This window comes from Rhineura floridana, chromosome 1 (assembly GCF_030035675.1).
Source record: "Rhineura floridana isolate rRhiFlo1 chromosome 1, rRhiFlo1.hap2, whole genome shotgun sequence".
Classification (NCBI taxonomy): Eukaryota; Metazoa; Chordata; class Lepidosauria; order Squamata; family Rhineuridae; genus Rhineura; species Rhineura floridana.
The window spans coordinates 271,126,141-271,148,689 of NC_084480.1; the positions used below are offsets into that span (position 1 = coordinate 271,126,141).

General features: G+C 43.4%; 1 protein-coding gene across 7 annotated transcripts in view; it reads right to left on the bottom strand.

Annotated features, from left to right (window-relative positions):
- Positions 1-19,337, bottom strand: part of STAU2 (staufen double-stranded RNA binding protein 2) — a 248,775-nt gene extending 229,438 nt beyond the window's left edge. For 3 of the 7 annotated variants that reach the window (XM_061601448.1, XM_061601418.1, XM_061601428.1), the window contains exons 1-3: positions 19,066-19,337; positions 3,496-3,700; positions 2,376-2,494 (exon numbers count right to left, since the gene is read on the bottom strand). In XM_061601448.1, coding sequence (XP_061457432.1) covers positions 2,376-2,494; positions 3,496-3,676 — 300 coding nt within the window. In that variant the 5' untranslated portion in view covers positions 3,677-3,700; positions 19,066-19,337. Of the gene's footprint in view, positions 1-2,375; positions 2,495-3,495; positions 3,701-5,797; positions 5,952-7,116; positions 7,137-19,065 lie in introns of those variants that run through there. The other 4 variants (XM_061601438.1, XM_061601391.1, XM_061601410.1 and 1 more) reach the window with 3 other exon arrangements.
- Between the last annotated feature and the right edge of the window lie 3,212 nt (positions 19,338-22,549).

Below are 22,549 nucleotides of genomic sequence, written 5' to 3' on the forward strand. Positions count from 1 at the left end.
CTCGCCGAAGAGTAAGGATCCGGAATAAGGTGCCCTTGATAAGTTAACTCTGGCTGTAGAGTCAGCTTGCCAGTGACAAAGCCAGAGGGTCCTTCGAGCGACTACTTGGGCTGCCATAGCTCGTGCTCCCAGTTGATTAGCGTCCAAGGTGGCATCAACCACAAAGGCCGCTGTCTTGTGCAAATTTATCAGTGACCTCTGCAGAAATACTGGATCAGGATTGGTATCCTCCAAGTGGTCATCTAACCACATCATTGCTGCCCTAGAAAAGATGGAAGCCGATGCAGAAGCTCGCATGGAGAAGGCAGTGGCCTCATGAGTCTTGCGCAAAGCAAAGTCCAGCCTCCACTCAGTGGCATCCTTCAGGTTGGATTCTCCTTCCCTCGGCAAAAGGGATCGAGAAACTAAGCTGGCAATCGGCTCGTCAATGCCAGGGACGGTCAGTCTGTTGGCAAAGTCCAGAGCCAGAGAATAAAGTCTGTCCGCAAGCGCGTTGAAATGGTGATTTTGCAATGGATGGGTCCATTTGTCCTTGGCCAGTTTTGCGATGGGATCTGGCACAGGGAGGTAGTGCTCAGTTGGCGATGGTGATTTCAAAACCCTGGCCCCTTTAATAGCGGGAGCGGTAGCTGCTGGTTGTGTGTCTTGTAGACCAAGAGTGTTCACTATTCGGTGCGCAAGAGGCTGATAATCTGAGGCATCAAACAGACGATAAGATGTATCCTCCTCATGTTCAGAATGGTCACTCCATTCGTCTCCTTCAGCTTGCACAGCAAAAGGTGACTCCTCCTCACAGGAAACATCATCAATGAATCTGCCTCTGGCAACATCAAACGGATTTGGGGAGCATGATGGATTTGCCTCATTGCCTGCATAGTGGTCCATACTGTGCTGAGGCATGGCGGGGACTTGTGGTGGTGGCTGTGTTTGGGTAAAAAATGACAGCATGCCCTGAAGTTGTGATAGGAACTCATGAGACAGCTGCAGCCCCGGTGAAGCAGATGGTTGCGTTTGTGGAGGCAGCCCAGCAGGCTGTGACGTTGGATAAAGCCTGGGAGTTAATATGGGAGGAGGCTGGGTGATAGCTGGCTGTTCGGGAAACCCGGGAAAATCCTCCTCCTCAGAGGAAGCAGTGGGAGAGTGAAAGAGAGTCGTTAACTGTTCCTGGGCTGCTCGATTGGGAGCCGCAGCGGAGACGTAGCATGGGCGTTTGGTATTACTGTGGCTGGTGAGATGCTTTGTTTTGGCAACCGCTTATGCTTAGCCGCCTTAGGTGGTTGCGGCTTGGCTGTCTGAGTCGTCTTTGGCTGTTCCACCATCTTATATTTTCTATGGGTTTCAGTACACGGCCACGGATGGGGCAGAATGCACAGACCCGGAAAGGCTCAGTACATGGCACACAAGTGGGGCAGAATGCACTGGCAGATGGCTAAGTACACGGCCACGGATGGGGCAGAATGTACAAATGAAGAATGTTGGTACACGGCCACAAGTGGGGCAGAATGTACAGTGCAGACAGTCCAGGTTTTTACAAATGCTTCAATTTCATCCCCCCCCCCCGCTATTATGTATTTCATGAAACTGTCTAGCCAAAACTGAGCCTTTTTTAAAAAAAAATCTACTTTTGGATATTTTCTTGTATTTTTCATTTCTGTTCCCATGTATCAGTGAAATCTGTATCAGCGAAAGCTACTGGCATGTGCATGAAAGGCACTTGGTCTTTGCACAAGGTGAATGTGCGAACTGTGGTGGAATCTGTGCTTGTGTTCAACTGAAGTGGATTTCTCCCCCACACCTACTCTGAATCCAAGTGATACACAAATACACACACACACATTTTCAGCAATGTAGAAGCAATTATACTCCACACAACGAAGCCAGAGGACTGCACTTTGAGCTGGTTCATTTCCTAACTTTTATTTCTTAACTTTTATTTTCTTAGATGAAGTGATAATATATGATTTTGTATCTTGATTTAGTTGAGTTGCTTCACACACATGCTTTAGTTTAGCTTAGAAAATAAATACCTCAGGTATGGTCCCATCCTATAGTTACGTATCTACCTCCAGTGAATCTGAGTTCTTTCTTTTCCCCAGTACAAATAGAGTGAGAGAGAGATAAAGAGAGAGACAGAGAAAGAAAGCACCCAAGCTGAGTTAAAATTAAGGTCTGGCGTGTAGGTTATTTTGTTTTAGAGATTTCTAAAAAGCAGGCTGTGTGGTGGTTTATATATGTAGGAAAGGTAGAATACATATATTTAGGGTCAAATCAAAAGTTACATAACCGCAGAAATATAACTTCAGCAGGGAATACTCTGCTAATAATCTGTTCAAATAGTAAGAAATGGCAGATACACTGAAAGTCTATGAAGTTACCTTGGCATGAGCAGGTCCTCGTTCATTTAGAAGCTTATACAGAGGCTGAATTCTATTGAAACGGGCTAACTCATTTACCAGACACATCGGAGTCTTCTCTTTGGGGTTTGCCATGTTATCTTGGAAAGGAACAGTAAATAAAAATCAGACAAACTTTTTAGTATAGAAACACAATCTTAATCACACTGCAAAAATAGTAACATTTATAAAAAAAGAAACAAAAAAATGTAGCTAATACTCAGACACCAAATTGGAGAAAGGACTGAATGTGGCTGAAAACATTCTAAAAGTGAGGATCTTCTATGTATTTTATTTTTACTTCAACCATATGCATTTTTAAATATATGTTGCTGAAATTCCTTAAATGTAAGTTGTCTATTTTTATGAGTAGTCCTGAAAATGAAAACATGTTTTAGAGCAGACTATCATTTCTTGAACCCACTGTGTGCTTGATGTGAGCAAAGTTCTGCTCATGGAACTTTCATTCCTACATTTCATTTCTCTGGTAAAAAGGGAGAGGGGAGCAAGGAGAGGCAATTTTCACAGATTCCTCCTTTTCTCTTGCAGACAGGCAAGTCTAGACCCAAGCTATTGATCTTGTTAATTGTTAGCATTTCTTCTGTTCTAATCCTTTTTATCTGTGCTTCCTAAACTGGCTGGCATAGGATTTTCTTAAATGTTGTTCCTCCTATAATTTATTTTCTTCATGTTTATTCTCATTGCAGGTTTACTTTTGGGGCCAACCTTTCATTTTATAAGGACAGGAAGCATGGTTTACTGACAAAGCTACAAAAGAAATACCACCTGCTGCCAAAACAACAGCAGAAAAATCTTAGACATTTTGTTCTAGTATAGAAAATGCACTTGGATCACTTCCTGCAGTTCAAAATATTTCAACAAAAGGTACAGTCAGGCTGGAAGAAGTGAGTTCTTTTCGGGATTTCTATACCGCAAAACCTCCCACCACCACCACCACCACATTAAGCTAAATTCAGTGAAAGTAGAGAAACTGCACTAATGGTGTTTTAGCTGTTCTTTCGTTCTGTGCTCTTTGCGAATCACGCATTCCAAAAATCCTAAAACTGATAACACAAAAAGAAAATATAAATCAGCACCTTACCTTTTGAGTTGCTAGAAGGCATAAAATCCACCTGACCACCTGGAGAATTAATACAATCAGCAGCTGATTCTGGAATGGATCCATTCATTGAGGGCTGAAGAATCACTGTACTTGCTGTTACCGAAGCGGTTAGCATTCCTGGGGACAGGGGAGGTCCTGAATGGTTTGGTGCGGTCAGCATCTTGACTTGTGCTGTTGATTTTTACTAAAGGGGGGAAACACATCAAAAAATTATTATTATTTTGTGCCATCCCTAAGGAAAACCATGCATATGACCAGCAACCCATCTGAATTGTTAAAAAAATTCTTCATTTTTTTGTTTAAATGTCAGTATTGGGTATCTGCAATAGACATGTCTTTCCTACATGAAGCTCTGACACTTTTCATCAGCTGAATGCACTCTTGGGGGCACCTTCCATGTGAGAGCTCCTTTGTGGCTTCTCCCTGGTTTGGAACTTTCTTTCACAAAGCCTTAGCCTCAACATATCTTTAAAAAATGCAAAGTGTGTGCATTGAAATAAACATTTAGTTGCCAGGAATGTAACAAGGTTCTTTTATTGATTTCATGAATAGCAGATTTCTTTCTTAATACATAATTTATCATAACCATGTGAGGTAGGCCACTGTCATTTCCTTCAACTAAGCAAAAAGTGTCCTTTTTTTGTCCATCAGTGAAATCCTATACATCTTTACACAGAAATAAACCCCGAGTTCAATGGGACTCCCAGGTAAGTGTACATATGATTATAGCTAATCTGTTTTCACTGAAAGGCTTTGGAACTACCAGACTGATTTGCATGAGCAAGGGTGTTCAAAAGATTTATTGCATGTAGGCAGTATTTAAAGAGGAGAGATTCTTGGTATTGGGCTAAAATGATGTCCGTCATGGGGGCATGACATCTCTGAATGCTCAACCAATGGCATCAAAACAGGTAGCTGGGTGGATAGGTCAGAGGTCAAGAAGGAGATTATGGTTAATAAAAATACAACTGATCAAACTGATGTATCCTTTGACAGTTTAACAAACAGAAAACTAAACCTGATAGTGGCAAAAACCTCCCCATGCATTCTCTTTCTGTCTCCCTCTTACATACATACACTTACTGCAGATGTTCAAAACTCTGATTAACAAAATATTTCACAACTTTTTGTCACAAAATATCTGTGATTGACATGTGTTCCACATTACCTCACTGTCCTCATTAATTCTCATGTATCACTATTTAATAGATCAACTTTAAAAAAAAACTATTAAAAATTACTAATTACTATTACTATCATAGATAATCAGTTCAGACAGTAAAACAGATAAGCAATATTAATGCGCTCTTATCATTTAATCCAATAAAACTAAAACTGGATGAGATACCTGTAACCAAAGTATAGGCTGATTAATTCAAATAGATATGTGGGATTCCTTCAGCTTCTTTGCCCCTTCACCATTCTATCTCCTGGGACTTCTTCCTAGTCCTCAGGCACACCCCACGAAATTCATCTTGTCCCTGAGCCAGTCTACTTTTCCTTTTATCACAGAAGCCAAATTGCTTTGCTTTTGGGCACTTGAGAGAGTAGAGTAGGGCCCCACTTTTCGGCGATCCACTAATACGGTGGCTCTCAATTAGAGTAATTAGAGTAAGGCCCCACTCATAAGGCGTTTGTTCCACTTTTACAGTGTTTTTTGAATGTCGGGCACCGTTTTATTGACAGAGTTCTGCTTTTTGGCGGGTTTCACTTTTCGGCGGGTCTCACTTTTCAGCGAGGGTCTGGAACGTAACCCATCGTATCAGTGGAGCCCTACTGTATATACAAACATTCCAGGCCCTCACACAAGCTTAGCCAACTGATGTCAGAGGTTTTTTTCATCACCAGCACAATACAAAATATATTTTTTGCTTGGTATTTTTTCCTTTTCCAGCAGAATATACCCTGTACCTACTGGTAAACAGGAATAGATCTGATCTTTAAAACCCTGGCCTTTGAAAACTAATATATCCATTTATTTTCATTTCTAACCTACTCAGTCTCTAAAGCTTTAGAAATACATGTTAAAGGGCACATAATGCAATCACCTTGCTGAAGCTAACTAGTCTGGGTGTGGTGAGAGTATTGGAGATCTCCTGACAACAATACTGCCTTGAGTGCCACATAAAAGAAGGTGGGATAGAAGCTTACCAAATGAAACAAAAGCAACTGAGAATGCTTTTCTGCTTGTTCATCAATTTCAAATACAATAGTAACTCAGTCAAATCTGATCTGACAAGATAGCACATAAGTGAAGAGGTGGGCATGCACAGACACACACATTTAGGGTTGCAGGCTACAGCTGATGGGAGTTGTAGTACAAAACATCTGGAAGACACCAGGTTGACAAAGGCTGGTTTGAAGTTTGGGAGCTGGTCACATTCTTCATCTCTCCAGAAAATTCACCACTCTGTTCCCTTGTTGGCATTTACTAGGGTTAGAATTACATGTATACTTATGCTAACCCTAGTTCCTGTGTACACCAAAATGTGAAAACATGGTTTAAAGTCGGTTTCCAGACCATGGTTATAAGGGGAATTTGATTACTGTTAGTGCACATGTAAATTCATGGTTAATATCAAAAAGGAAAGGCAATGGGGGAATTTGTTCTAGAGAGGAGAGCTTGACACAGAGAACACATGGCTGAGCATTGCTCTCAATTTGCAAACCATGGTTTGGTAGCAATCACAACCTCAAAAGAACAAAGGTGACAAGGTAAGCACTAGCAATCATAGCAGGTCTATTACAACACTCAGATATATTATCACCTGTTTAGTAATGGATTCATTAGACCTTTCAAGGAAGATAATCAAAAGGATCTAAGGATCAACCAGGAAACTGCTCCATAGAGGGGTTAGTTATACGTTCTCTAACCCCTTGATGGAATCTACAGTAAACAAACACATGAAAGTCTGTTTCAAGCTCTAAATGATTACAATGAGAATGCCTATCCTTGAAGGGAACTTTACCAAATCTGCCATCTAGGATTTTGGAGGGTAAAATGTGCCAACAAAACCGTTCTTCTGTACTTGGGTATTGTTAGAAAATATAGATGTGGTACACATTTGTTAGAGGCAAACCAAGTCAGGCCCAGTGAACATAGTGAACATGGCCATTAGAAGATGAGGTTACTCTTGCACATCCATATCTTTTATTCTGAGCTTAACGATTGATTTGGTTTGCACTGGGACCAACTTATATCGGCTGAACCAGGGCAAATGCAGCCAGGAAATGGGCCACTGCATTCTACAGCAGGGGAAGCATACATCTTTCAAGGGCAAGTCCAATGTATGATTCATTAAGGTAATCTACCACTAAGGTTTTCAAACTGTGGAAGACAGTCACTTGGTCCAACAATGCAATATGTGTATGAACAAGGGAGTGAGGCACACACAGAATTTATGTGAAAACAAGCTGTGCTCCGTGTTCAGGCGAAGCCTGGGGAACACACTGAATGGAGCTTCTTCTGCACTTATTTCTGACATTACAGGGCAGGCTGAATCAGTCACTGCTTCGCACAGGGCGGAGAGTACATTCCGGGAGGTTTGTTTACAAATACAGCATCTTGGGAGTTAAAAGAAAAAAGTAACTAGAGCTCACGTGTCCTCTTCTGTGTGTCTGGCTGGCTGTCGCCTGCAGGATTCCAATACACACACACAAATGCTGAGACATCAGTGGCGGGGTGGGGGGTGGGGGGTGGCACACACTGCATTATTGACAGGCCAGCTCTTCCTGCAAATGCAGCACACAAATGTCAGCGGAGAGACGGGCTTGCTTCTTCCAATCAGCTACTTCAGTGTTACCGGTCACTTTTCCTGTCTTGATCGTGTTACCCGGAAGTAAAGTCCTGTGAAAAATCAGTGGGACTTCCCTTCCAATTAAGGGGTGGAAGTAAATGTGGTCAAATTCCCTTTAAATTCATGGGTTTTGCAATTTCCATTCTTGATTATAATAATCTGAAAAGCCCTTTTGTAGAACTTGCTTACAAGGAAATGTGTGTGCAAGGAAATTAAGGCTGCAAGCCCTACATGCTTCCTTGAGAGTAAATCTCATTGAAATTGGTGGGATTTAACAACCGAGAAACAAGTCTAGAATTAGGTTGTAAAGCTGCACTTGTAGATAAAGTTTATTATTTTATTTATGTATTTTTAGATTTATATCCTGCTCTTTCTCCCAGTAGGAGCCCAGGGTGGCATGAGACAAATTGGATTTACTTCCGAGTAAGCACATTTAGACTGGCACACTAATTTGGGAGTAAGAGCCTCCTTGAATACAGTGAAACTTATTTCTCAGCAAATTTGCCAGAGATTGGGCTGCGTGGCTGCTATCATTCTTGGCCTTTGTTTCGAAGGAAGGCTGTTGGACTCAACAGGGTTTACTTCTAAGTAACATGCATGGGCACAATCACAGCCTTTCAGAGACTTTTATTTTCAGGCAATTTCCAGAGCTATTACTAAATGGACATACGCAAGTTAGGTAATGGTGATGATGATGTCTGTTACTATTGCACAAATTGTCCAGTTAAAAATCCACAAACCCAAAGCTTTTGAGATGGACTTTAGCTGATTGTGCACTTCAGTCCAGCCAGCTCCAATGGGTAAGCTAGGCTGCCAGGAGAGAATTGGATTTTTAAAATCTGTTTTAGACACTAGATTTTACTAGATTCCAGGCTATTTCCTGAATTATTTGACACCCTCCCCAAAAGTCTCTACTAATCCCCACTTAAGGTTTATTATCGCTTGTATAGTGGCTGCCATGCCTGCAGATTTCATGTTCCTGTGTGAAAAAACAAGAACATTGTGGCCATTTTAACTTTAAAACATTTTAAACTTTAAAGGTGCCTAACATGAAATCTTCTTTGGCTACCCGACATTTGGCAGAAATAATTTCCTCTGTAGGGGCTACCGTGTCACCAAATTTCATGTCCCTATGACAAAACACAAGTAAGTTATGGCCATTTTTGTTTTGCAATGCAGGTTAATGAGATTTCTGGATATTTGTAATATCCAGATCGGGACGGATACAAATATGTCCGGATCAAATCAGGCCTTATTTGTATTTACAAATCAAGGCCACAAATCAGATTGGGGATGATGATGCATGGCCCTACTGAAAAGTATGGGTAATATCTAAATAAGTCGTATCCAAAGTAGAGCCACTGAAATCAATGGACTCAAGTTAGGCACAGCTAACTTGAGTCTACTCATATTGGTGGGCCTATGCTGAGCATGATTTAGGAAATTACTGTATGAATCTCAGTTGACAAATGCTGTACCAACTAGAAGGAGACGAAGGAAATATAGGACACACTGAGAACCTTTGAGCACAGCAGGATATATGAAGCTCAAGAAAATATGAAGTTGAAGACATAAAATTAAATGAAGTGCCTAGGTGAGAAAAAGCATACAAATTCTGATAACGGAAATAAAAACAGGGATTACTGGTCAGGACTTTTTTCTGAAGTGCAGTAATGCACAGCAAGATATTTTATGGAGACTGTGACATACTTTATCCCATGTTCAAAGGAAACAGAGCCATTTTCCTTTCTAGACAGACAGTACTGGATTAAGTTATTACATAAAGCTGGATTTATCCGTTACAGCAATTATGGGAGATGTGACAGCACTAATGCATAGTTATGACATGTAAAACTGTAATGTAAAAGACATTCTGTAAGAGAATATGCCAAGCTCTGTCTAAACAGTAACAGGAACCAATCTGTTAACAATGTCTACAACCAAGCCACTCCATAGAGCCAGTTCTGAAAGATCTACTGGTTTAACAATGTCCAGAAATGGGCGGCAACATTCTGTGTCATCTAATTTAGATGTAATAAACCATTTAACTTTTCAGAGGAGCTCAACTTGTGCTATCTCCTTCTTACTTGTTTTTGAAAACAGTAGAGGAATGAAAGAAACTAGGAACCTAGGAAGCTGCCTTATACTGTCAGATCATTGGCCACATCCAACTCAGTATTGTCTCTCCCAGTTCTGCCTGGAGATGTTGGGGAGTGAATTTGGGATCTTCTGCATGCAAGGTAGATGCTCTACCATTTGTAAAGCTTATAAATATTTTCCTATGAATTCAAAGATTACAGAACTAGGTCCATGTGTTCAAAGGGGCATTGTATTTCTTGAACAGCAGCTACATTCCCATGCCACAGGACAAATTAAATTTGAACCTGAAAATAGATTCAAAGTAAACTATGATATAGTTACTAAAAATATCAACTAGCTAATGCACCTCCTTGGACATGCTTAATGTAGATTTTGGGAACCAAGTTGCTGCTGACTCACCATACTAGTAATATTATTGATTGATTGATTAAATTTATATCCCGCTCTTCCTCCCAGAAGGAGCCCAGTGTATTGCACTTGTTCTATGTGTATTATACCTGTTCTGGTAAGCATGATTTGCATTATTGTGTCAAAATTAAACTACATTATACATATCCATAATCTGTGAGTGCTAAAAAGTTTGATCACTGGATTAATCAACTAAAAATTTAGCTAATTATTAAAGATAATGTTAAAGATAAAAGGAAATTTTAATCAGTGGAACTTCAAGCTAATGCACATTTTGGACTATTTTATCCCAAAGAAGAACTTGAGGTAAGCATTGAGTGACATTTAGTACAATGACAGATTATTAACCTCCTGGTTACCCAATGTCAAAAGAGAACATCTATGTGGAATTATGTTTTATCAGTTGCAATGGATTTAACTTCCAACTTTGAGTCACCTGGATATTTCATTTAAATTATTATACATTTTAAAAATAAATATTCCATCTTTGCTCCAGTTTGATAATACATTTATCAGGGGTTCAACATTGCTGTCAGCATACAAAACAGCATCACTATGGGAAGTCTTCTCACTGCTGGCAGAGATGCCTAACAGTACTTATTAAATAACACGGGACTGCTCTGTTTCTTTGCCCACAGCAGCCAAAGGAAGAAAGCAGAGGCAGGCAAAATCACAGTATAAGTAAACCTAGTTGTTGCTTCGGGGAGAGGACAGGCCTATCATGAGAATGCCATCTTTGGCAGAATCCACTAGACCAGCCTTCCTCAACACTGTGCCCTCCAGATGTTTTGGACTATAATTTCCATTATCTTCAACTATTGGCTATCTGGAGGTCACCAAGTTGGGGAAGGAAGCAACAGATGCCCTGTAATATGCAACTCTATGTAGTCATACGACATTAGTCATGTTTATGAACAGAATGTTTCATTAGATGGTTCTTAGGTCTCGTCCAGGAGAGCAGTTTATTTTATTTTGGCTTATTCTCAGCTTTGCGTATGTTCTCTCAAACAGCAATTTAACCTAGCAGAAGAGACTCTCAAACAGCAATTTAACCTAGCTGTCTGCATTGCCTATTCAGTTTACATTCATCAGTCAACAATAAAGACAACAAAGAAAGGCTTTACTGAAGTTACTGATGGAGTAAATTTACAATCAATAGCAGAGTTGGAAGGGGGCTACAAGGCCATTGAGTCCAACCTCCTGCTCAGTGCAGTAACTTCTACCATTTGAGTGTATAAATACAAACAGACCCTTACTGCCAGTTCATATTCCTTTTGTATTGCTCTGTGTGCTTCAAATGATAGCATAAAGAGGCATTCAGCTTAATATGGTGTCATACAAGGAACTTCTAACTCAAAGTTTAGGTGTTCACGTAAGAACTGCAAGCCAGGTATTGAAAATGGAAATGGACTGCCTTCAAGTCAATCCCGACTTATGGCTACCCTATGAATAGGCTTTTCATGGTAAGCGGTATTCAGAGGGGATTTACCATTGCCTCCCTCTGAGGCTAGACCTCCCCAGCTGGCTAGGGCCTGCTCAGCTTGCCACAGCTGCACAAGCCAGCCATTCCTTGTCCGTAACTGCCAGCTGGGGGGCAACTGGGCTCCTATGCAACTTGCCCACGGCTGCACAGGTGGCAGGGCATGTAACCCCTGAGTCACTCTCTGTGGGGTGATCTTTAGCTGACCCTTTACACCCAGAAGACACGAGTGGGGATTTGAACTTACAGACTCTGGACTCCCATCCAGGCTCTCCTCCCCACTGTGCTATACCAGCTGTGGCAGCCAGGTATTAAAGCCTAAGAACATAAGAACATAAGAAGAGCCTGCTGGATCAGGCCAGTGGCCCATCTAGTCCAGCATCCTGTTCTCACAGTGGCCAACCAGGTGCCTGGGGGAAGCCCGCAAGCAGGACCCGAGTGCAAGAACACTCTCCCCTCCTGAGGCTTCCGGCAACTGGTTTTCAGAGCATGCTGCCTCTGACTAGGGTGGCAGAGCACAGCCATCATGGCTAGTAGCCATTGATAGCCCTGTCCTCCATGAATTTGTCTAATCTTCTTTTAAAGCCATCCAAGCTGGTGGCTATTACTGCATCTTGTGGGAGCAAATTCCATAGTTTAACTATGCGCTGAGTAAAGAAGTACTTCCTTTTGTCTGTCCTGAATCTTCCAACATTCAGCTTCTTTGAATGTCCACGAGTTCTAGTATTATGAGAGAGGGAGAAGAACTTTTCTCTATCCACTTTCTCAATGCCATGCATAATTTTATACACTTCTATCATGTCTCCTCTGACCCGCCTTGTCTCTAAACTAAAAAGCCCCCAATGCTGCAACCTTTCCTCGTAAGGGAGTCGCTCCATCCCCTTGATCATTCTGGTTGCCCTCTTCTGAACCTTCTCCAACTCTATAATATCCTTTTTGAGATGAGGCAACCAGTACTGCACACAGTATTCCAAATGCGGCCGCACCATAGATTTATACAATGGCATTATGATATCGGCTGTTTTATTTTCAGTACCTTTCCTAATTATCGCTACCATGGAATTTGCCTTTTTCACAGCTGCCGCACACTGGGTCGACATTTTCATCGTGCTGTCCACTACAACCCCGAGGTCTCTCTCCTGGCCGGTCACCGCCAGTTCAGACCCCATGAGCGTATATGTGAAATTCAGATTTTTTGCTCCAATATGCATAATTTTACACTTGTTTATATTGAATTGCATTTGCCATTTTTCTGCCCATTCACTCAGTTTGGAGAGGTCTTTTTGGAGCTCTTCGCAATCCCTTTTTGTTTTAACAACCCTGAACAATTTAGTGTCGTCAGCAAACTTGGCCACTTCACTGCTCACTCCAAATTCTAGGTCATTAATGAACAAGTTGAAAAGTACAGGTCCCAATACCGATCCTTGAGGGACTCCACTTTCTACAGCCCTCCATTGGGAGAACTGTCCGTTTATTCCTACTCTCTGCTTTCTGCTTCTTAACCAATTCCTTATCCACAAGAAGACCTCTCCTCTTATTCCATGACTGCTAAGCTTCCTCAGAAGTCTTTGGTGAGGTACCTTGTCAAACGCTTTTTGAAAGTCTAAGTACACTATGTCCACTGGATCACCTCTATCTATATGCTTGTTGACACTCTCAAAGAATTCTAATAGGTTACTGAGACAGGACTTTCCCTTGCAGAAGCCATGCTGGCTCTGCTTCAGCAAGGCTTGTTCTTCTATGTGCTTAGTTAATCTAGCTTTAATCATACTTTCTACCAGTTTTCCAGGGACAGAAGTTAAGCTAACTGGCCTGTAATTTCCGGGATCCCCTCTGCATCCCTTTTTGAAGATTGGCGTTACATTTGCCATTTTCCAGTCCTCAGGCACGGAGGAGGACCCGAGGGACAAGTTACATATTTTAGTTAGCAGATCAGCAATTTCACATTTGAGTTCTTTGAGAACTCTCGGGTGGATGCCATCCGGGCCCGGTGATTTGTCAGTTTTTATATTGTCCATTAAGCTTAGAACTTCCTCTCTCGTTACCACTATTTGTCTCAATTCCTCAGAATCCCTTCCTGCAAATGTTAGTTCAGGTTCAGGGATCTGCCCTATATCTTCCACTGTGAAGACAGATGCAAAGAATTCATTTAGCTTCTCTGCAATCTCCTTATCGTTCTTTAGTACACCTTTGACTCCCTTATCATCCAAGGGTCCAATCGCCTCCCTAGATGGTCTCCTGCATAAAATTTTTGGTGTCACTTCCCAGTTTCCCAGGGTGTATTCCAGAGTAGGGCTTAACAGCACTGTTATTTCTATAGCATCTAGCACAGATCATTAGGGAGCAATCCAACTGCCGGACAGCCAACGGAGAGGGGGCGGTGGCTGAGAAGGAGCTGGTGGAAAACTCTGAGGGATCCTCCCCCCTTTCAGGAGCCACGCGCACAAGCTGGCCAGAAAGCATTGGCTCTGGCCAACAGACCTCCTGGGGAGTAAGCGCTCCCTGTAGACCTGAATGGGATTTAAAAATTCAAAGGGGAATCAGGACTCAGGGGGTCTGAATGCAAGAAGGATCTCATGTAAGCCCCCCTGGTGGCTGCTCCCCACCACACCTCCAGAATGCCCCATTTTCGGGCCTTCCACCGGCTTAGGGTCCAATCGCCTCCCTAGATGGTCTCCTGCTTTGAATGTATTTATAGAATTTTTTGTTGTTGGTTTTTATATTCTTAGCAATGTGCTCCTCAAATTCTTTTTTAGCATCCCTTATTGTCTTCTTGCATTTCTTTTGCCAGAGTTTGTGTTCTTTTTTATTTTCTTCATTTGGACAAGACTTCCATTTTCTGAAGGAAGACTTTTTGCCTCTAAGAGCTTCCTTGACTTTGCTCGTTAACCATGCTGGCATCTTCTTGGCCCTGGCGGTACCTTTTCTGATCTGCGGTATGCACTCCAGTTGAGCTTCTAATATAGTGTTTTTAAACAACTTCCAAGCAATTTCGAGTGATGTGACCCTCTGGACTTTGTTTTTCAGCTTTCTTTTTACCAATCCCCTCATTTTTGTGAAGTTTCCTCTTTTGAAGTCAAAGGTGACCGTGCTGGATTTTCTTGGCAATTGGCCAGTTACATGTATGTTTAATTTAATAGCACTGTGGTCACTGCTCCCAATCAGTTCAACAACACTTACATCTCGCACCAGGTCCCGGTCCCCACTGAGGATTAAGTCCAGGGTTGCCGTCCCTCTGGTCGGTTCCATGACCAACTGGTCTAGGGAATAGTCATTTAGAATATCTAGAAACTTTGCTTCTTTGTCATGACTGGAACACATGTGCGGCCAGTCTATGTCCGGGTAGTTGAAGTCACCCATTACTACCACATTTCCTAGTTTGGATGCTTCCTCAATTTCATATCTCATCTCAAGGTCTCCCTGAGCATTTTGATCAGGGGGACGATAGATCGTTCCCAGTAATAAGTCCCTCCTGGGGCATGGTATCACCACCCACAACGATTCTGTGGGGGAGTCTGCCTCTTTAGGGGTTTCCAGCTTGCTGGATTCAATGTCTTCTTTCACGTATAGAGCGACTCCGCCACCAATACGTCCTTCCCTGTCCTTCCGATATAGTTTATATCCAGGGATAACCGTATCCCACTGGTTTTCTCCATTCCACCAGGTCTCCGTTATGCTCACTATATCAATGCTCTCCTCTAAGACCAAGCACTCCAGTTCTCCCATCTTGGTTCGCAGGCTCCTAGCATTAGCGTACAGGCACTTGTAAGCAGTGTCTCTCTTCAAGTGTCTTTGGCACTTGTGGTTTGGCCTGTGGTAATTTTGCTCTTCTGAATTTATATCCTGTGCCCCTGCTCTCACAATGCCTACTTCTAGGCCTACCCCTTTTAAAATTTCATCATTTCTTTGGTTTTTATCCCAGGGGGGAGGTTTATTCCGAACCGGACCTTCCTCAGTTCCTGTCGGGTTTCCCCCCTCAGTCAGTTTAAAAGCTGCTCTGCTACCTTTTTAATTTTAAGTGCCAGCAGTCTGGTTCCATTCTGGTTCAAGTGGAGCCCGTCCCTTTTGTACAGGCCCGGCTTGTCCCAAAATGTTCCCCAGTGCCTAACAAATCCAAATCCTTCCACCTGACACCATCGTCTCATCCACGCATTGAGACTGCAAAGCTGGTCCTGTCTGGCTGGTCCTGCGCGTGGAACCGGTAGCATTTCAGAGAAAGCCACCTTGGAGGTCCTGGCTTTCAGCATCCTACCTAGCAACCTAAATTTTGCTTCCAGGACCTCACGGCTGCATTTCCCCATGTCGTTGGTGCCAACGTGCACCACGACCACTGACTCCTTCCCAGCACTGTCTACCAAACTATCTAAACGATGGGCGATATCCGCAACCTTCGCACCAGGCAGGCAAAACATCTTGCGGTCTACACGCCCATCACACACCCCACTGTCTATGTTCCTAATGATCGAATCACCCACTACAAGGATCCCTCCACCCCCTGGAGATATATCCTCAGCACGAGAGGACAGCTGCTCATCCCCCAAGGAATGGGTCCCTTCTAAGGGATCGTTTCCCTCTTCCTCAGCTGGACGCTCTCCTTCCCCGAGACCATCATTCTCCATGATAGCAGGAGAGCTATCATCGTTGGAGTGGGACACAGCTATAACGTCCCTGAAGGCCTCCTCCACACACCTCTCTGCCTCTCTCAGCTTTTCCAGGTCCGCCACCTTGGCCTCAAGGAAATGAAGTCGTTCCTGGAGAGCCAGGAGCTCATTGCACTGAGAGCACACCCACGACTTCTGTCCAACAGGCAGATAGTCGTACATGCTGCAGGCGGTGCAAAACACTGGAAAGCCCCCACACCCCTGCTGGCTTCTTACCCGCATAGTTTTGTTTAAAGTTTATTACATCAATGGGTTGGAGACTGCGGTTTAGTTGAGGTTAGGGAACAGACGGGCAGAGTGGGGGGCCCTGGCCTCCTCGCCCTGCTGCTTAACTCGCTCTGCTGCTTAACTCGCCTTGACGCTTCGTCAGCTGGGGCTCCCTCTAGCTCGTGGAGCAGGCTCCCTCGCTAGGGTGCTCTGACTTTATATGTGTGGCTGGGTCCTCCCAGCTACTGCTGCCAGCCAATGATATGTTACTTGAGGCTGATGGCTCAACTATCAGCTGGGGCTTAATTCTTTAGGATTATCTCAGGCTTCCTTCCTTTGAAGGCAGGAAGGCACGCTTCCTTCCTGAGCGAGGGGCGGGGCTGTTTAAGCTTTTCGCTGCTTTTAATCTAAGCAAAGGGCTGCGACTTCCAGGCAAGTCTTTGTAATAGTGGATGTTTGAGTGCATTAAATATCATACAGCCCAGTCCTAACCATTTTTATTCAGAAGTAAGTCTCCTCAATGAACTCTGCATAAGACAATTTCTTTCATTTTGGTTGCTACACTAGATATTTTGGGGGAGGAGGGAATGTAAGTTTAAGAACTAGACTTTCAAATAAGCTGTTTGAAAAGCTTTGAGACAAGCACTTAGACTTTGCCTGATGTGCATATTTGAAGTTTACTGCCAAAAAAAATAACAGACAAAACTTGCACAGCTACCTGCTCCTTAAGCAAAAGGGCATCAATCAGCAGGATTATCACTTTTCAGTGCTTACTGAAGGCAGACAAATAATTGCCAGGTAAAATTTAAGAGGCAGGTTCTTCCAACATTAGTAAATTTTACACTGGCTTGACTTTTGCACCAAGAACAGAGCAACAGCATGTACAAATACCACCTGCTTATGGCTTCAAGTGAAGTTATCAACACAGAACTCCAGGGGATGCCTACAGATTTTTTTAAGACATTATTTTTTTTAGTCACAACAAAAAGCATGAATTTGAAAAGTTGTTACTTTGCTAAACCTCCCAATAAATACAAAGCCATGGTAGGTAACATTTACTGAATGGACTTTTTTAGCATACGAGCACAGCCTTTGACTATGAAAGTGCTGGACTTCCCATCACACAGTATTTTAACTTGATCCAAATTGCTAGCATTTGTTACCTGAGAAAATATCTCAAGTGGAATGGAATAGTATATACAGGGCTGGTGTATCATAGTGATTAAGTGTGCTAGAAAATCAGTAGTCCAATTATTGCTTCAGCCACAAATTCACTAAGCACTCTTAAACATACCAGTGTCTCTTTATTCTCATGCCCCATACCTGCAACATAGGGACAATACTGATCTATCTTACATTAATTTATTTATTTACCATTACATTTATATTCCACCTTGCCTTCAAGGAGCTCAATTTGTTGTTGGAAGGATTTCTGATATAATGCATGCAAAGTGCTTTGAATGCTCTCAGATTGCCATCCTACACATACCTGGGAATAAGTCTCATTTAACTCAGTGGGACTTACTTCCACATAGGCATGCATAGGATCTGGTCGTTTTTTGTGACAGTACTCACTAGTTTGGAGCACCAGCAGCTCCTTTTGTGTTGCCCATATTTTTTGCAGCCATTTTGTGCTAACATCCATGGTACTTTTATCAATATATGAGTACTGGTACCTCATTTTTTTACCAAAAAAGAACTGCATAGGATTGTACAGCAGAACCAGTATATTGTAGCAGTAAGGCTGTATGACTAGGACTACAGAAACCTAGGTTCAAATCCCCACTCTGACATGAAGCTCATTGGGTCAATCCCCATTTCTCATTCTGGCTTACATTTTACAGATACTGTGAAGATGAAGTGGAAGGAAGCACCATGTACCCTGCACTGAGCCACTTGGAGGAAGAGCACGCAATAAATATAATAAATGCTAATTATTAAATAAATAACTCGAGACATATTGCAACAAAACAGAACATAAAATCTGTTGGAGGAGGGAAATTAGGACACGTTCTAAGCGTTACTGTGCATTTATAGTTAGTGCAGTCTTCAACCAATCAAAAATTCAAGCCATGCTTCTTCAAATAATAAGCCTCCTGCCCAACTCAACAATAAAGAATGAACTATGTAAAATTAAGAAACTAGAAAAAGTGGTGAATCAAGATTTCCACAAGATTTGAACTTGGGAGTGAGCTGTGAAGATCAATACAGCTTTCATTAGGTGCCACAACAACTGAGCCAAAAAAGTCACACCCTCCCCAGGGACAGCCATGAGAAGATGCCAGTTTCTGTTGTTGTTTTGGCTAAGCAATGAAGCTGGCAGTATAAGGTGGATGGTTTTCCTCCTTGGGGTGGGAGATATCTCTTATTCCGAGGCACGTCAATTCCACAGAGTAGAGAATCTGGCTTATTTTCACTGTTCCGGCGTGGATATCATTATCATCAATAACAACGTGCAACTCCCATGGTGGGCATCACTCTCACCTGTGTGCCTCCCTGTCAGTCCCCCCCCGCCCCCAAGGACGACCAACTTGGCTCATGACACGAGTCCCTGCTACGCTCCCCATCCCATCTTCCTCACAGCCGAAAAAAAGACATTTCTTAGGGCAGGACAGAAGGGGGGGGAGCAACAGCAATTCACTCTCCTGTGACCCGTCCCGGCCAGCTCCACTCAGTTCCCTTCTCTCCTGCCACCTCCGGGACAGAAGTGGGAGGAGGAAGGGAAAGGTGAGGCGGCAGGCGGCTCCTCTCTGTTCCGTGCTGGCTAGCGGCGGCTCCAGCATCTCCCGCGTCTACCCAAGCCTAGTGACGGTTGGTACGGCCGCTCCTGCTCTCCACCAGTCCCTCCCGGTGTCCCAGTGGGGCCCATCCAGCCATCCCCCGCGGCCTCGGTTACCTGGTTCTCAGGGACACTTTGGAGACGCCTCCAACATCGGCAAACACTAAAGAGAATTGACCCCGCCGTGCCTCGGCCGCCGCCGGCCCCAACCAACCGCTTCGCCACCCCCCGCCAGCCGGGCGCGACACTAGGCCCGCAATGGCCGAGGCCCAATCTTCGGTCCCCGCCACAGGGCCACGGCCTACACTTTCCTGGCCCATCCCGCTTCCCGACCGCCCGGGCGGAAGCCTTCCCTTGCGGAACCCCCGCTACCGCTCCCCCCCTCTTCTGGCAGTACAAATGGCCCCGTCCGCATCCCCTTCCCTTGCGCCTCCAGAGCAGCGAAGGACAGGCCGCGCCCCCCATTGGTAACTCCAGGCACCGCAGGACTGTTTCGTGGAGCTGAAAAGCGTCGCCCTCCCGCCCACTGGATTTGTGGCCCCATGATAGAGACTGAGTGAGCACCATCACAGCAAAAGCCAAAGGGAAGTTGTTAATGAATACACAGCGATGGACCCACTTGGCACCCCTCATTGCAGCTGCATCGGGTCCGAAACAGATGCATCCAGGCAGACGGAAGGGTCTGCGCTGTTTTTTAAATTTAAACACCCCCCCCCTCCAGCTGTACGTAGGTCTCCTTCGGACCTGATGTTGCACTAAAGGCAACCTGGTTTTACTCTAAAAAGAAAGCAGCTGGCACTTTTAAGTGTTAATGTTTAACAACAAACATTCTCCCTTCAAAATTAAGGATGCAAATATTGCAGTAAGCTCGGATTTGTTTTTTAAATTGGATGAATAAAGCTGGGCAAACTGGGTGTGAAGGGATGCAGGCTTCATGGAAGTAGACCTATGGTGGAGACACAATAAGACTTCTGACTGGCAGCTACAAAAAAAAGTTGCCTTTGCCCAAAAATAGAATTCACACACATTGTACCTAAATCATCCCCAAGTGTCAATGAAGGGTAAAACCTTGCTTCCAACCAGGTGTAGTAGTTAAGACAGTGGTAGCCCTCTTTGTTCAATATTTCAAGCCATTTCACTGTATGAGCAACAATGCTATTAACAGATGCAAACATTTTCTTAACCCTATGAACTTAGTTTACCCAGAATATCAAATAATGCCATTACCCTGGCCAAGCTGTTGCATTTCCTGCAAGAGTTTCAAAAGGGCAGGCAACTCCAAGGTATCTCTGTATGCTGCTCAGATACTGTGGTATCATTACGAAGCTTTTTTTAAAATGTGATCTATTTGTAGGTGGAAAGTGTAGCTAAGTCCTCAGTCCAACTGTACTACCTACAATTGACCACCCATTAGAACAGGGGTACTTAACTACCAGGGGGGGGCTGCTTCAGGTCCTCTCTAAATAGTCAATTTTGGCAGCAGCAGATAAAAAAAAGAAATTAGACCCAGTGCTGGGGTGGGTGGAACTCAGCACCCTGACAGGGAAGCAAATTGTCCCATCTCTGGTCATCACATACATCCTTCGATGTCTGCAAACAGGAAAGGATAGCCCTCCCTCCTTAGTTGATCTGCCTGGGGCAGCTGGGGGTGGTGGAAGATGCCTGCTTGTGTGTAGGTAGGCCATAGCCACGTTTGGCCCATGCACTTTTGGCCAACCCTCTTGGGAAATGCATGGCAAAAGTGAATGCGTCCATCACCTCCCCCCCCCCAAAAAAAATGTTAGCCTCCCCTGCTTTAAAGGAAACAGGACTATTTTTAAATAATTATTTTTAATATCAGTCAAAAGAAAACCCTATGTGCATTTACTCATGAGTAAGTGCCATTAAGTTCAGTGTGAAACCAGAAGGCTCAGGAAGACCAGCCAGGGAGCTGGGGTGATAGTGGCAGCTGCCACCTTTCAGAATGTAGTATATGACGCAGCCATGTCACTCTGGGCCAGTCTCACAGAAAATGCCTCTGTCAGGGCTGCATTCCACCAAGTCCTACTCAGAACAGACCCATTGAAATTAATGAACCTGTTAGTCATGTCTATTAAGCTCAATGGGTCTAGTATGAGTGGGACTAGCACTAAATACCACCCAAAAATTGTAGTATCTCCAGCAGGACCTAACTACTGGCAGGCCACTCGGAATACACAGCCATTCTCCTTTCCCTCACCCTGCTTTCTAATGCAGGTAGTTACTGTTTCTCCATCATTCTCTCCGCCACCAATACCCAAACTTTGTCAAAGTCTTTGACAAAGCAAACAAAATGGAGAAAACTCACTCCCAAGCCATGCAGTTAAACCTGGGATCAGGAAGGCATACTATCAAGCAATGGAATGGGTCTAGGCTGACAGAAAATATCCACAATTATCTTCATTGTGGCCATAAGTTTCTGGAAGATGGATTGACCATGACAGTTGCATTTGAAATGACCTCATACATATAAATAAAACACTGCTATGCAAAACACCAAAGGCTCACAACCGTGCAATTGTCTGATCAGCAATCTGACTTGTACAGAGATGTGCAGTATTATGTCTAGTAATGGGACTGTACATGAGGCAGGCTCAGGTGATGACTTTTGATGAAGAAATGTATGCCAAAAACTAACTTTTGCAGAATTAAGTGACATCCAAGGCAATGTTAACAAATGAATCCATACATTTATAAAGAACATTTTTAAAATAGGGTGGTATCAAATTTACAGACTAAGTCAGTTTATTTCAGTGGGTCTACTCTATGACTTGGGCAGATATCACCTCCTCCTTTGAATCATACTAGGTTTGTCATATTTGGTAACATTACGTTCATAAGAGACTTAACTTGTTCCAGTACACTGGACCCAGACATACTTCAGATAGCAATACCAAAATCCCAATTCTGTGAGGGTTTTTTCCTGAAGAAAAACCTTCCCTCATCTACCTGTCACACCTTTCTGATCCCAGGCTATGGTCTGAAGGCACAAGGCCAGCACCCTGCTGAAGCTAAGCAGGGTCAAGTCTGGTCAGTGCCTGGATGGGAGACCACCTGGAAACCATATGTAAGCTGCCTTGGGTTTCTGTAATGAAAAGAAAGGCAGGGAATAAATGTAATAAATAAATAAACTGTAATTCGCCTTCTCCCAGACTAATCTGCTTGTGTGTCTTCCTGAACCACACAGCTAAGAAAGCACTGAGTGGACAGAGAGAAGACTGACAACATGGAGCCAGCTGCAATGAATGTATTTCTTAGACTTAGAGTATATATTCTTAGTGAAAGCCTAAAAGCAACATAAAGATGTGAAAGGTTATACTATTCCAGCTTGTTGCCTTTGTTCTGTATGCCCTTCAAGAAAGAGAACGCCCCAGAAAATAATTCTCATCTAAAATGCACGCCCTCAGGACACACTACCATCATCTTTCTAGTACAGATGATTACAGGAATGCAGATACTCTACCTATGCACAGATGTAGGCAACTGGCACATTCATGGGCTTTTGTTGACATGGACTGCATCCTGATACCTGGACAAAATGAGAGTTCTAAATGCTGAAGATTGGGATCCTTGTTATTGGCAC